This window comes from Phocoena sinus, chromosome 14 (genome assembly GCF_008692025.1).
Source record: "Phocoena sinus isolate mPhoSin1 chromosome 14, mPhoSin1.pri, whole genome shotgun sequence".
In the NCBI taxonomy this organism is placed as follows: Eukaryota; Metazoa; Chordata; class Mammalia; order Artiodactyla; family Phocoenidae; genus Phocoena; species Phocoena sinus.
In genome coordinates this window covers 73,430,435-73,446,518 of record NC_045776.1, presented here as the reverse complement: position 1 = coordinate 73,446,518, position 16,084 = coordinate 73,430,435, and the positions used below count along the sequence as shown (strand labels likewise).

Below are 16,084 nucleotides of genomic sequence, written 5' to 3'. Positions count from 1 at the left end.
TCACGAACCCGTATCCCCTGCATCAGCCACTGCGCCACCAGGGAAGCCCACACCTGGGTAGCTTTTGCACTGAATACTGATTCCTGGGTCCCACCCCCAGAGATTCTCATTTCACTGCTCTGGGATGTGACCTGCACATTAGGTTGTTTGTTTTTTTTTAAAAGCAGGTGACTATAATGTGTGACCAAGGATGAGAATTACTATTCTAATGTGAAACCAGGATTAGTGACAGCTCTTCTTGCCTACTTCAGTATCAGGAGTCAGAGTTACAGATATCTTAATTCCTTCATTAATAGAGGCATTAAGCAAAACAGAGTCTCTGGGATAGCCTGTTAGCATGACACCAAGCCGCTGGAGGAACCTCTCAGGTTCCACTTAAGTGGCCTAGTCAGTGTCTGAAAGGAGATTGTGTGGAATGAAAGCAAAAACTTTAAGCCATGCTGAAGTAAGGGCGTGTTTCATCCATCATCACTCCTTCTAGGAGGCAATGTGACATAGTGAGATGGATTCAGGTTTTGGCACTAGATGAATCTGGATTTATTTTGGTTCTGTTGATTACTAGCTATGTTGATTGAGTTCAGAGTTTGCAACTACACATTTTTCTCATGTGGAAAAAAATAGAGATTATTAAAAACACAACCAGAGTCATACTATACACCTTACAGGGTTGTTAGCATTGTAGACTATATATAAAGTTCTTAGCATACTTGCTGGCTTAGTAAATAGCAGTTGTATGTATACTACTACTCATGCTAAAGACTGTCTTTGACTTGTTTGTATCTCCGGTGCCATTCACAGTGCCCTAATGCTCAGAAGGTTATAAAATGTGATATAGAAAACAAAATTTGATTTTTTTAAAATCAATCTGACTGTTCTCCTAGGTAAATAATAGAGATGTGACACTATAAAATTAGTGCTTAGCAAGTGAATGTTGCTACACAGTATTGTAATGGCAGTATCCCTTCATTTTTGTTTAATGAGGTTCATGGTCAAAGTCATGCAGTGTCATACAACCTAGGGACAAGAATAGTAGCACCTCAGTATTTAGCAAGAGATGCTTTAATAGTTAACAGCAGGTGTGTTATAAACAAGAGAATGGGTATGAGGGACAGCTATGAAAAATAATCAGGCAAGAAGTCAATATCAGATAAATCAGAGTCAAAAAGCTTAGGACAGATAGATAAGTATAAATCAGAACATGTAAGACAAGTACAATTCATCATGTATTTTTTTTTCCTAGCTGTGTCTGCAGAAGGCCTAGAAGCAATGATATACTGGTAGTAATGAGTACCCCTAATGCACAGATTTCAATTCCTAAATATCATTGCCCACTAAAAGGAACCAGCGCTCCTTGGAGAAAAGAGTCATTCCAAGTCTGGAGTAAGAACTTAACAGGGTGAGCCTGAGACATCATTTTGTGCTAGAAGCAGGAAAGCTTTCAAAATCTAATGGAATAATTATAGGTGTACTTCAAGTGAAAACAAGCTAATGGAGTTGTGTCAAAGGACACAGAAGGTAGTCTGAAAGGACTCCCACTGGCTAAAGTTGGGACAGTTGGAGCATTAGGCAGAATAATGGCTGCAGTTGATTTATACACATAAATATATAAAAATCCATGAGTCCATGATAAATCTCAGAAAAGAGAAGCTTCCCCCACCCCACAGTTTAAAAATTAATATCAACTCCTTACTCTAAACACCAATGAAAGGACATAATCGACCATTTTTCTAGTAGCAACTGTTTTGTTTGTTTGTTTTTCTCTTGCGGTACGCGGGCCTCTCACTGTTGTGGCCTCTCCCGTTGCGGAGCACAGGCTCCGGACGTGCAGGCTCAGCGGCCATGGCTCACGGGCCCAGCCTCTCCTCAGCATGTGGGATCTTCCCGGACCGGGGCACGAACCCATGTCCCCTGCATCGGCAGGGGGACTCTCAACCACTGCGCCACCAGGGAAGCCCAGTAGCAACTGTTTTAACGTAACCAGATAACTCTAGGTAATGAGGGTATGTTCTTTTTGATGTAAGAATGCCAGCTAATATTTGTAGAAGTAATGGTATAATTAGGAATCACCATTTCAACTCCTAATAAAATACCTGATTCAGGCAAAAACCATCTACAGATGATAAAAATTATTAGGTGAGAAGCAGATGGAGAATTGGAAATATAACCCCACAGATTATTTGGTTATTTCAAGGGGAAAAACGCAACTTTACAATAGAGGGATTACCTTAACCTAGTGGTCTATCTTGGCATCACAGAAAGTGGAATAACCAGGCATTATGTGCTTCTTGTTGGGGTGCAGCTTGAGGTAAACAGCATCACCTGTGAAGGGTTTTGTAAAAATTGTTTAACCTGAATCTGTTCAAGGCTTTTAGATTGACTTTCAGTTTACAGAAAATGCAGAGGTTAGAGCAGGAGCAAACTATGGCCCTTAGGCCAAATCCAGCCTGTAGCCCTTGAGCTAAGAATGGTTTTTACATTTTTAAAGGATTGTTAGAATAAGACAGAAATAAACCAAGAAACAAAAAAGAATATGTGACAGAGATAGTATGTGGCCCACAAAGCCTAAAATATTTATTTTCTGGACTTTTAAGGAAAATTTGCCAACCCTATTTTAGAGGAACAAGTCTAATTGCTACAAGGAAGCAATTAGACAAATCTGGAAAGTGGGCATCCCATAGGAAAACTGGCTGGGGCTATTCAATGTCATAGAAAATGAAAAGATAGGGGTGGGAATTTATTCAAGATTAGAAGAGACTTACGAATGTAGAAAACAAACTTATGGTTACCAGGGGATAAGGGGGTAGAGGGATAAATTGGGAGATTGGGATTGACATATACACATTACTATATATAAAATAGATAACTAGGGGCTTCCCTGGTGGCACAGTGGTTGAGAGTCCCCCAGCTGATGCGGGGGACATGGGTTTGTGCCCCAGTCTGGGAGGATCCCACATGCCGTGGAGCGGCTAGGCCCGTGAGCCATGGCCACTGGGCCTGCGCGTCCGGAGCCTGTGCTCTGCAACAGGAGAGGCCACAGCAGTGGCAGGCCCACGTACCGCACAAAAAAAAAGAAAAGATAGCTAATAAGAACCTACTGTACAGCACAGGGAACTCTACTCACTACTCTGTAATGGCCTATATGGGAAAAGAATCTAAAAATGGATATATGTATATCTGATTCACTTTGCTGTACACCTGAAACTAACACAACATTGTAAATCAACTATACCCACAATAAAAATTAAAAATAAAATAAAATAGCATGAGAAAAAAACAAATAAGATTAAAAGACTTGAGAATTAATATTGTTAAAATGACCATACTGCCCAAAGCAATCTACAGATTTATTGCAATTCCTATCAAAATACCCATGACATTTTTCACAGAACTAGAGCAAATAATCCTAAAATTCATTTGAAACCACAGAAGACCCTGAGTTGCCAAAGCAATCTTGGGAAAGAAGAGCAAAGCTGGAGGTATCACCCTCCAAGACTTTAGACTATACTACAAAGCTACAATAATCAAAATGGCCTGGTACTGGCAAAAAAACCCCAAAAAACCAGACACATAGATCAGTGGAACAGAATAGAGAGCTCAGGAATAAACCCAGGCACCTATGGTCAATTAATCTACAGCAGAGCAGGCAAGAATATACAATGAGGGAAAGATAGACTCTCCAATAAGTGGTGCTGGGAAAACTGGTCAGCTACATGTAAAACAGTGAAATTAGAACATTTTCTCACACCATATTAAAAAAAAAATGGATAAAGACCTAAATGTAAGACCTGGAGCCTTAAAACTCCTGGAAGAGAACATAGGCAAAACATCCTTTGACATAAATTGTAACAATGTATTTTGAGATCTGTCTGGTAAGGCAAAAGAAACAAAAGCAGAAATAAACAAAGGGACCTAATTAAACTTAAAAGCTTCTGCACAGCAAAGGAAACCATTGATAGTCTACTGAATGGGAGAAAATGTTTGCAAACAATATTACTGATAAGGGGTTAATATCCAAAATATATAAACAGGTCATACAACTCAGTATCAAAAAAAAAAAAAAAAAACTCATAAAGAACCCAATCAAAAAATGGGCAGAACACCTGACTAGACATTTTTCTAAAGAACACGTACAGATGGCGAATAGGCACATGAGAAGATACTCAACATTGCTAATTATTAGAGAAATGCAAATCAAAACAACAATGAGATATCACTTCACACCTGTCAGAATGGCTATCATCAAAAAGTCTACAAATAACATGGGACTGAGTGAACTGATGAGGATGATTATAATTTTTGTGACTTTGTTTGAATAAAAAAAAATCCCATGAGGACTCAGAGGCAAAAAATATACAAATGAATTTTCACTGCAAAGTAAAGGAGCTGTTACAGTGGAGGATTACTGGACTGAATGTCAATATTATGACATAGTATGAGTGTGTTTTGTGTTTGGTAATTGCAATCATTGTTGCTTTTATTGTGGTCATCCATTTACAATGCTTGGTGTCAGTCTATCTCTTGTAAAAAAAAAAAAAGTCTGCAAATAACAAATGTTGGCGAGGATGTGGAGAAAAGGGAATCCTCATACACTGTTGGTGGGAATGTAAATTGGTGCGTCCACTATGGAAAGCGGTATGGAAATTCCTCAGAAAACTGAAATTAGAACTATCATATGATCTAGCAGTTCCACTCGTGGGTACATATTCAGAAAAAAATGAAAACATTAATTCAAAAAGATACATGGACTCCAATGTTTACAGCAGCACTATTTACAATATCCAAGACATGGGAACAGCCCAAGCACCCATCAACAGACAATTGGCTTAAGAAGATGTGTACACACACACACACACACACACACACACACACACACACACACACTGGAATACTACTCAGCCATAAAAAAGAGTGAAATTCTGCCATTTGTAGCAATGTGGTTGGACCTAGAGAATATTATACTTAGTGAAATAACTCAGACAAAGACAAATACTGTATGATATCATTATATGTGGATTCTAAAAAAATAAAACAAGTGAATGTAAATAGCAAAACAGAAACAGACTCCCAGATATAGAAGGCAAACTAAACTAGTGGTTACCACTGGGGAGAGGGAAGAGGGGAGGGGCAAGATATAGGGGTATGGAATTAAAAGATATAAACTACTGTGTATAAAATAGATAAGCAACAAGGATATATTTTATAGCCCAGTGAATTATAGCCATTATCTTGTAATAACTTTTATTTATTTATTTATTTTTGGCTGTGTTGGGTCTTCGTTTCTGTGTGAGGGCTTTCTCTAGTTGTGGTAAGTGGGGGCCACTCTTCATCACGGTGCGTGGGCCTTTCACTGTCGCAGCCTCTCTTGTTGCGGGGCACAGGCTGCAGACGTGCAGGCTCAGTAGTTGTGGCTCATAGACCAGTTGCTCTGTGGCATGTGGGATCTTCCCAGACCAGGGCTCGAACCCGTGTCCCCTGCATTGGCAGGCAGAATCTCAACCACTGCACCACCACGGAAGCCCTATCTTGTAATAACTTTTAATGGAGTATAATCTGTAAAAATCATTGAATCATCTGAAACTAATATAATATTGTAAATCAACTATACTTCAATAAAAAATATATAAAAGTATATTGGGAACTTCTCCTTCCAGACAAGCTGGAATAACAGGAACCAGATTACCTTCCTACCTAAGAAAAACAAAAAAAAACGTATATGAAACAATAGTTTTCAGGACACTGGGCATCAAACAGTGAAGGATAGTGATCCCTGAGGGATGGCAAACAAAAGAGGTGAGCCCTACAATTGTCCCATCCTGCCTTGAGTTTCCAGGCTCTGACATCAGGAGCAGGAACTGAGCAGAGCCCAGTAGATTCCCTGAGGTAACATGGAGCTGTGAGTCTAGGGAGACCAGTGGAGCAGCAGTTCATAGGACAGAGTATCAGAAAGAACAGATAGACGGAGAGAACCAGAGATCTGCGAAGTTCTCTCTTGAATACTCAGCAGAGACTGATTAGCACAAGACATGAGCAAACTAGTCAAGACTGGGAATTTGAAGAAATTAGAAGCAGTATTGCCCAGTGCTCACACAGTGATGGCAACAGGCACTGTTACCACCAGCTAGACAGGAAAATTTCATAATTCATTAGACATTCGGTAGAGTACTCAGGAAGGTCTTGCCTTTGTAGTAGGGAATAATTAGCTCTAGACTGAGCACTGCTCTGGACCTACCTAACAAATCTTAAAAGCAAGATTCAAAAGGATCAAACCATGTCCAAATAACTTAACTGTTTCCCAGAACAAAGCTCAAAAATAATTATAGGAATAACAGAGGCAAGAAGACATGATCCATAAAGAGGAAAATCAATCCATTGAAACTGACCCAAAGCTGACACAGATATTAGAATTAGCAGAGAAGAACATTAAGAGAGTGATTATAACTTGTACTCTTTATGTTCAGAAGTTGAGTAGAGACACAGAATATATAAAATAGATCCAAATAGAACTTCTAGGAATGAAAACTACAATGTCTGAGATGAAAAGTACACTGACAAGATTCATTGCAGATTAGACATTGCAGAGGAAAAGATTAGGGAATTTGAAGGCATAGCAATAGAAATTCTCCACAATGAAACACAAAAAGGAAAAGAACAGAGCATCAGTTAGCTGCAGGACAACTTCAAGTGGCCTAATACAAGTGTAATTGGATTCCCCAAAGAGAGGGAAGTACAGAAATAATATCTGAAGAAATTGCTGAAAATTACCCAAACTTGATGGAAAGTATAAACCCACAGATCTGAGAAGCTCAAGGAACACCAGACAAAGAAACATGAAGAAAACTACACTGTCAGTTAACAATTTACTGCCTTTCAGCTCCAGATGCACCCTCAGTACACACTCTGAGATAAACAAAGGAATTCTTTAAAGTTAGCGTGATGTTAAGCTTTCTTAATACAGGGCTCTGGTGCTAGAGGGACACTGTAGGAGAAAGAAGCTCTCCTGCTGTTTCTGGTGCCGGTTGGGGGTCAGAGGTATCAGTGTGAGGACATCTGGTGTAGCCTTCCACAACATGGTCTTTTTGCAATGTTTGCACCCTTGTCCTTTCTTCAGCTCTTTGGACATATAAACTAGAACCTCCATGTGACCCTGTGCTCTGAAGGCTTCCTCACCCCATCAACACTCAGACTCTCTCCTGCATGTCATTGGTTGCCAGTTACCTGCTCCCCACCTGCACTCCACAGTATAGCTTATTGTTTGCCTGGGAACTCCAGACCACCTCTGACCTGGCCAAACTAGCAGACTTCTCTGCTATCCAGTGGGGCTATACCATACCTCCTCCCAATGAGGTCTGAACCCTTCCACATCTGTCCTTTATGGATATTCTCATTCAGCTATAGTGTACCATATAGGGTTTCCTTATTTCTTTTAGTTACTCTTTTATCATGGTTAATAACCCTTTATATTAAATTCCCTCTTTTTTTTTTTACATCTTTATTGGAGTATAATTGCTTTACAATGGTGTGTTAGTTTCTGCTTTATAACAAAGTGAATCAGCTATACTTATACATATATCCTCATAGGTCTTCCCTCTTGCGTCTCCCTCCCTCCCACTCTCCCTATCCCACCACTCTAGGTGGTCGCAAAGCACTGAACTGATCTCCCTGTGCTATGCGGCTGCTTCTCACTAGCTATCTGTTTTACATTTGGTAGTGTTTATATGTTCATATATATACACTACCACTCTCTCACTTTGTCCCAGCTTACCCTTCCCCCTCCCCATGTCCTCAAGTCCATTCTCTAGTAGGTCTGCATCTTTATTCCCGTCCTGCCCCTAGGTTCTTCATGACCTTTTTTTTTTTTTAGATTCCATATATATGTGTTAGCATACGGTATTTGTTTTTCTCTTTCTGACTTACTTCACTCTGTATGACAGACTCTAGGTCCATCCACCTCACTACAAATAACTCAATTTCGTTTCTTTTTATGGCTGAGTAATATTCCATTGTATATTTGTGCCACATCTTCTTTATCCATTCATCTTAAATTTCCCTTCTTAATCTACTATGTGATTTCTTTCTCCTGGTTGGACCCAACTGCTACATACACTAAGGCACACAATAATCAAATTGCTTAAAACTGGTGATAGAGGGAAAATCTTAAAAGCAACCAGAGAAAAAGACACAGTACATAAAGAGGAACAAAGAAATGAATGACATCATATTTCTCATCAAAAATAATGTAAGAGGGAATATAATGGAGCACATGTTTAAAGAACTGAAAAGAAATCTTTCAATCTAGAATTCTACACACAGTGAAAATATATTTTGTAAGTTAAGGTGAAAGACATTTTCAGATATACAAAATAACTTATCAGCAGATTTACACTGTAAAAAAATGCTAAAAGAAGTTTTTCAGGCAAAAGGGAAAATGATACCAGGTGGAAATCTGGATCTACACAGAAGAACGGAGAGAGCTAGAAATGGTAATTATATGTAAATACAGTTTTTTTCTTATTATTGAAATGTCTTTAAATCATAATTGACTTTTTAAACAAAAATGATAACAATGTATTATGGGGTTTATAACATTTATAAAAATAAAATGCATTACAACAATAGCCTAAAGGTCAGAAGGGAAGAAATGGAAGTATGCTATTATAAAATTATTATACTGTATGTGAAGTGGAAGGATAACACTTAATGGTAGACTGTGGTAAGTTAAAATGAATATCATATACCCTAAAGCAATCACTAAAATAATAAAACAAAGAATTATAGCTAATAAGCCAACAAACAAGATAAAATGGAATCATAAAAATATTTCATTAATTTTTTAAAGGCGGAAAGAGAGGAAAAATAGAAGAACATATAGTACAAATAGAAAACAAATAGAAGGTGATAGACTCAAACCTAAACTTATCAATAGGTCACATTAAATGTAAATGGTTAAAACACCAGCAGTTAAAAAGCAGAATCTGTCTGATTGGATAAAAAAGTAAGGCACTAATAGGTTAAAAATAAAGGGATGGAAAAATTATACCATACTATTGCTAGTCAAAAGAAAGCTGAAGTGGCTACATTATTTAATATCAAATAATGTAATAAAGTACATTCCAGAGCAAAGAATATTACCAGCAATAGAGAAGCCCATTTCATAATGGTGAAGAGGTCACTCAAGAGAACATAACAGTCCTAAATGTTTATGCCTTTAATAACAGAGTTTCAAAATACATGAAGCAAAAAGCGATAGGACTGAAAGCAAAAATAGACAAATTCACAATTCAATTTATCTCTCTCAATTACTGATAGAACAAGTAAACAGAAAATAAGGTTATAGGAGACTTGAACCAACTATCAACCAGGTCTGATTAGACCTAGACTTGATAGAATACTCCACCTAACAATAGCAGGATGTACATTATTTTCAAGTACACATCTTACCAAGACAGACCATATTATGGGCCGTAAAAGTCTAAATAAATTTAAAATGTGAGGTTTATCCTAGGAATTTAAGGTTGATTTAACCTTCAAATATTAATTAATATAATTCACCTATTAACATACTAAAAGAGAAAGACCATATGATTATCTCAGACACAAAGCATTTGACCAAATCCAACATCCATTCCTGATGAAAACTCTCAGCAGGCTAGGAATTGAAGAGAACTTTTTGATAAGGGTCATTTACAAAAAACCTACAGGTAACATACTTAAATGGCAAAAGACTCCTGAGGTTAGGAACAAGGCAAGGATGTCTGCTCTCTCCCTTTTTTTTTAATTGAGGTATAATTGACACATAACATTATATTAGTTTCAGTTGTACAACATAATAACTTGATACTTGTATATATTGTAAAATGATAGCCACAGTAAATCTGGTTAACATCTGTGACCATACATAGTTAGAAAATTTTTTCCTTATAAAAACTTTTATTAGCTATAGTCAACATGCTGTATATTACATCCCCATGACTTATTTTATAACTGGAAATTTGTACCTTTTGACCTCCTTCACCTGTTTCACCCACCCTTGCCTCTGGCAGCTACCAATCTGTTCTCTGTATCTATGAGCTTGGGTATATTTTTGGTTTTGGTTTTGCTTTTTTTAGATTCCACATATAAGTGAGATCATATGGTATTTGTCTTTCTTTGTCTGACTTATTTCACTTAGCAAATTCCCTCTACGTCTATACATGTTGTTGCAGATGGCAAGACTTCATTATTTTTATGGCTGAATAATATCCCATTGTATATATGTACACCATATTTTCTTTATCTGCTTATTCATCAGTGGACATTTAGGTCGTTTCCATATCTTGGCTGTTGTAAATATGCTGCAGTGAACATGGAAGTGCATACATCTTTTCGAGTGTCTTTTTTTTTTAATTTATTTTTGCCGCATTGGGTCTTTGTTGCTGCATGCGGGCTTTCTCTAGTTGCGGCGAGCGGGAGCTACTCTTCGTTGTAGTGCACAGGCTTCTCATTGCAGTGGCTTGTCTTGTTGTGGAGCATGGGCTCTAGGGTGCGCAGGCTTCAGTAGTTGTGGTGTGCAGGCTCTAGTTGTGGCTTGTGGGCTCTAGAGTGCAGGCTCAGTAGTTGTGGCGCACGGGCTTAGTTGCTCCGTGGCATGTGGGATCTTCCCGGACCAGGGATTGAACCCGTGTCACCTGCATTGGCTGGTTAGAGTGGTTCTTAACCACTACACCACCAGGGAAGTCCCATGAGTTCTTTTTTGCCTCTGCTGCTTCCCACAGCACCTGAGTGATCCGCAGTCTGGACATAACAAATTCCAGTTTGTCTCTAGGTGTCCTATTTCCCAGAGGATCAAAAACTTTAGAGTTGAACAGATTTCAGATTTCTCAGATAGAATATGCTTCCAGATATGAACTTAGAATCTACTGTGTTTAAATTTTTCTAGTTTTGGTTTTCACAAATTCAGCAAACATTTATTGAGAACTGACTACCAGCTACAGGCAAGGCATCAAGTTATCCATCACTATCTTATTTTCTGATGCATTTCAAAGGAAGTTGGAGACATCAGTATACTTTACTCCTTAATACTTTAGGATGTATACCATTAACTAGAGTTCAGCGTTTGTTTACAGTTTCTTTTGTATTTGTGTCTGTAACTTTGTGTGCCAGGCACATGATAGGTGCTTATCAAACGTCTATTGAATATATGAATGACTGAGTCAGATCAAAACACAAAAAGAAAGAAGACTGGAGTGTGTGCATTCATGAAAGTGGTAGAACCCTATGCAGTTTGCAAAGGGCATTTTGTATCTGCTGCCTTGACAGTCTCAAAATAAAATTTCTTCCACCATACTTTCCCTTCAATCCATTACGTGTATACGAAGGCCCACACATACCTGTGTTAGAATATTCCTTTCTCAGAGGCAAAACATTCCATTCTCAGAAGCCAGGAAGAGGGAATCTTTTAGGAAAATGAGGACAGAATAAATCGATGCTCCTCTTCCTGGTGTGGCTCTGGGGTCATGCTGGGCATGAGCCATGACAAAAACAGCTGATTAGGGTTTAAAGGGAGGTTTGTTTGCTTGCTTGCTTGCTTGCTTGCTTGCTTATTTGGGGGGGCTTTTGGTCTCAGTATCTCATGGCCTAGCCAGGCTGTCCTCCATATAGACCTGTCACTTTTAGGCTAACGGATGGGTTAAAGAATGGGCAGTTTCTGCTTATCCAAATTCTGCCCATTTTTCCAGGACCAGCTGGCAGTTCAGCTCCTTCGTGAAGACTTCCCTCACCATTCTAGCAATGATTGCTTCATTTTCTGAGCTCATTATCACTGACTTAGCACTTACTATTCATTGCCTTGGAGATTTTGTTTTAACTTATTTTTTTATTGAGGTATAATTGATTTACAATATTACATTAGTTTTAAGTGTACACATAGTGATTCAAAATTTTTTAGATATTCCATTGAAAGTTATTATAAAATATGGGCTGTATTTCCTGTGCTGTATAATATATCCTCATAGCTTATTTATTTATTTTAAATAATTTTATTGATTGATTTTTGGCTGCGTTGGGTCTTTGTTGCTGCACTCGGGCTTTCTCTAGTTGTGATTGGGGGCTAGTCTTCGTTGCAGCTTGCGGGCTTCTCATTGTGGTAGCTTCTCTTGTTGCAGAGCACGGGCTCTAGGCATGTGGGCTTCAGTAGTTGCGGCTCGTGGGCTCAGTAGTTGTGGCTCACGGGCTCTAGAGCGCAGGCTCAGTAGCTGTGGCGCACGGGCTTAGTTGCTCCACAGCATGTGGGATCATCCTGAACCAGGGCTCGAACCCGTGTCCCCTGCATTGGCAGGCGGATTCTTAACCACTGTGCCACCAGGGAAGGCCCGCTTATTTATTTTTTACATAGTAGATTGTAGCTCTTTATCCCCTACCCCTAATCTGCCCCTCCCCCTCCCTCTTCCCACTGAACCGCTAGTTTGTTCTCTATATCTGTGAGTCTGTTTCTGTTCTGTTATATTCATTAGTTTGTTTTATTTTTTTGATTCCATGTATAAGTGATAACATACAGTATCTGTCTTTCTCTGACTTTATTTCACTAAGCATAATACCCTCCAGGTTCATCTATGTTGTTGAAAATGGCAAAAGTTCATTTTTCTTTAATGGCTGAATAGTATTCCTGTGTGTGTGTGTGTGTGTGTGTGTGTGTGTATCACATCTTCTTTTAAAAATTTTTAAAAAATTTTATTGGAGTGTAGTTGATTTACAATGGTGTGTTAATTTCAGATGTACAGCAAAATGGTTCAGTTATACATATACATATACAGGAAAATAATCTGAAAAAGAATGAATATAGGTTATTACAGAATATTTAGTAGAGTTCCCTGTGCTATACATTACGTCCTTGTTGGTTATCTGTTTTATATATAGTAGTGTGTGTATGTTAATCCCAAGCTCCTAATTTATCCCTCCCTCCCACGTTTCCCCTTTGGTAACCATGAGTTTGTTTTTGAAATCTGTGAGTCTGTTTCTGTTTTGTAAATAAGTTCATTTATATCATGTTTTAAAAATTAGATTCCACATATGAGTGATATCATATGATATTTGACTTTCTATGTCTGACTTACTTCACTTAGTGTGATAATCTCTGGGTCCATCCATGTTGCTGCAAATGGCATTATTTTGTTCTTTTTTATGGCTGAGTAATATTCTATTGTATATATGTACCACATCTTTTTTATCCATTCCTCTGTTGATGGACATTTAGGTTGCATTCATGTCTTGGATATTGTAAATAGTGCTGTAGTAAACATTGGGGTGAATGTATCTTTTCAAATTATGGTTTTGTCCAGATATATGCCCAGGAGTGGGATTGCTGGATCATATGGTAGTTCTATTTTTAGTTTTTTAAGGAACTTCCATACTGTTCTCCATAGTGGTTGTACCATTTTACATTCCCACCAGCAGTGTAGGAGGGTTCCCTTTTTTCCACACCCTCTCCAGCATTTATTGTTTGTAGAGTTTTTGATGATGGCCATTCTGACCAGTGTAAGGTGATACCTCATTGTAGTTTTGATTTGCATTTCTCGGATAATTAGTGATGTTGAGCATCTTTTCATGTGCCTTTTGGCCATCTGTGTGTCTTCTTTGGAGAAATGTCTATTTAGATCTTCTGCCCATTTTTTGATTGGGTTGTTTTGGGGTTTTTTTTTTGATGGCTAAGTTCTCCAAATATTTATTACAGTGGGTCATCAGCAGTAACAGGGCTGGGGGAGGGACACACGAGACTCATTTGCCCCTCAGGTAGAGCTCAGGGGTCTGCCAGCCTGCGGGGGCTTACTTCAGGCCCGCCTTCCGCCAGATGCGCCTCAGGTCTCTCTCGAACCTCATCTGCTTCCGTTTCAGGCGTCCCTCCCTGACTTTCTGCCGCAGGAACCAGGTCCTCTTGACCAGCTTGCGGTACTTGTGATGATTCATCTTCTGCCGGCGGATCTTGAACAAGTTTTTGGACTGTATCTGGGGTGTGTCCCAGACCTCCTTACCCCCCTGCTCGACCCCTTCCCCAACCTGGCTGGGCGGACACTCATAGACTTGGGCTGGAGACACAGTCCCTGGGGCCCCAGCATCCAGTCTGGGCAGGAGGTAGCGAACGGTCAGCCAGCTCGCCAGGGGGCTGATAGACATCTTCCTGGGGACCAGCATCTCCTCAAGCTCCATGTGGACCCACCTGTCAGGGAGGGAGGCAACCCCACTTGGGCCTGTTGGTTGCATGCTGTAGCGAGGCCTGCAGGCATGCCTGCCCAACACCTCGCAGACAGGCCAAGGCCCACTACAACCTGCCCAGGGAACAGCCCAGAGCAGCTGGGAAGTCAGGCGCACCATGAACATGGTCTGTGCTTGGCGGCGGCCCCAGGCACTCAGCGGAGCGCGCGGGTGGTGTCGACGCTCGGGTCTTAGGCCCTGAGCCCCAGCCAGCGGCGGTCGCCTCCGCCGTCCCTGGAGCCCGCACACCGCGGCCTCACGCCGACTCTTCCCAGACGCAACCGGGAGACTCAGCTGACCATTCCACCGCGCTCGGGTTTTTTGTTTTTTTGACATAGAGTTGCATGAGGTGTTTGTATGTTTTGGAGATTAATCCCTTGTCAGTCACTTTGCAAATAATACCCTCCAGGTTCATCTGTGTTGTTGCAAATGGTGAAATTACATTCTTTTTTATGACTGAGTAATATTCCTGTTTGTGTGTGTGTGTGTGTGTGTGTGTCACATCTTCTTTATACATTCATCTGTTGATGGACAGAATGGTACTTGCTGACACCAGTGTCCACATGATAGAGCAAGCTCCCAAAAATGGCTGCCACCAGTGTCTTTGTCCCTAGGGTGAGCTCCAGTGGCCTCCTGCTTCTCGGGGAGACTCTACAAGATCAGCAAGTGTGTCTGACCCAGGCTCCTTTCAAATTACTGCTTCTGCCCTGGGTCCTGGAGCAGGTGGGATTTTGTGTGCACCCTTTAAAAGTGGAGTCTCTATTTTCACTGCAGTAATTTTTCATTATCCTAATTTCAAGCTCATATTCACATTTTCCCAATTGACCTTCAAAGATGTACTTTACTCTTGGTTTGCAAACCAGAATCCAATCCAGGACTATGCATTATGTTTGTTGCATTATATCTGGTCCCTTAAGTATTATTTATTGTAGTACAATTCCTCTTTTTCATTGACATGTTGAAGAAGCTGGGCCAGTTGACCTGTAGAAAGTTCCAGCTTCTGTATTTGTCTGGCTGCTTCCTCATAGTGACATTTAGCTCATTCTTCTATTCCCTGGCATTTCCTATTAACTGGAGGTTATATATTAAAGCTTACTGGATTCAAATCAAACATTTTTGGCTAGAAGATGTACATTTATGATGACAATGTGAGATCCTCCATTATTCAGTTGTGTTTTCTTGCTTTTGACAAGACATGTAATCTGTAGCGTTTTCAGGCATTGATATTGAAGGATTCTGCTTTCAGCACCACCAAATACTGGAACATAATTTCTCATCCTTTGTGGTCATTGAACGTTTTGATAAAAATAGCATATCACCAACTAAATTTTCGCACGTAACTTTCCTATGATTCCTATGGTCATATGGTTTTGGTTCATATAATTTAGTATTCATATATTGGAAAATGAAACAGTATTAGTTTTAGACTAACATAAATTATATCTTATCTGTAAAAATGAGATTAAGAAGATTTCAAATGGATAAGATTACCTGACAAACCAAGAATTGTGTTTTAATGAGTACAGGTTTGGGAACATGCGAAGTACAATCAAGGCATGACTGGACTTATTTTTAACTAAATCATGATACTAAAGTTAACTAAACATAGAGGGGTTTGAGAGCTGCAGCCTGGTGGTGGGTCTCCTTCCCTGGAGTGGGAGTGCTGGGCTTGAACAGAAGTTTCTGGGCCATTGGTCCCTGGAGAGACCATAACATGTGATTTTATGACTCTGATTGGCATATAAGATCATCCAGGAGACTCCCAAACTGGAATTTGGCTTCATATGCCAATTTCTTTGAAGGGATGTAGGGATCAGCAAACTTTTTATTTGTTATCTCACCGTTGCTGGTGGGCAGGAGT

At 39.6% G+C, this 16,084-nt stretch overlaps 2 protein-coding genes across 4 annotated transcripts in view; one reads left to right on the top strand and one right to left on the bottom strand.

Annotated features, from left to right (window-relative positions):
* The window catches only part of BICDL1 (BICD family like cargo adaptor 1), a 99,840-nt gene that overhangs the window by 33,064 nt on the left and 50,692 nt on the right, over positions 1-16,084 (top strand). The window lies entirely within an intron of this gene.
* On the bottom strand, positions 13,798-14,388 carry LOC116738834 (aurora kinase A-interacting protein-like). Its single transcript, XM_032602659.1, has one exon. The coding sequence runs from the start codon at positions 14,347-14,349 to the stop codon at positions 13,798-13,800; it is 552 nt and encodes a 183-aa protein (XP_032458550.1). The 5' UTR covers positions 14,350-14,388.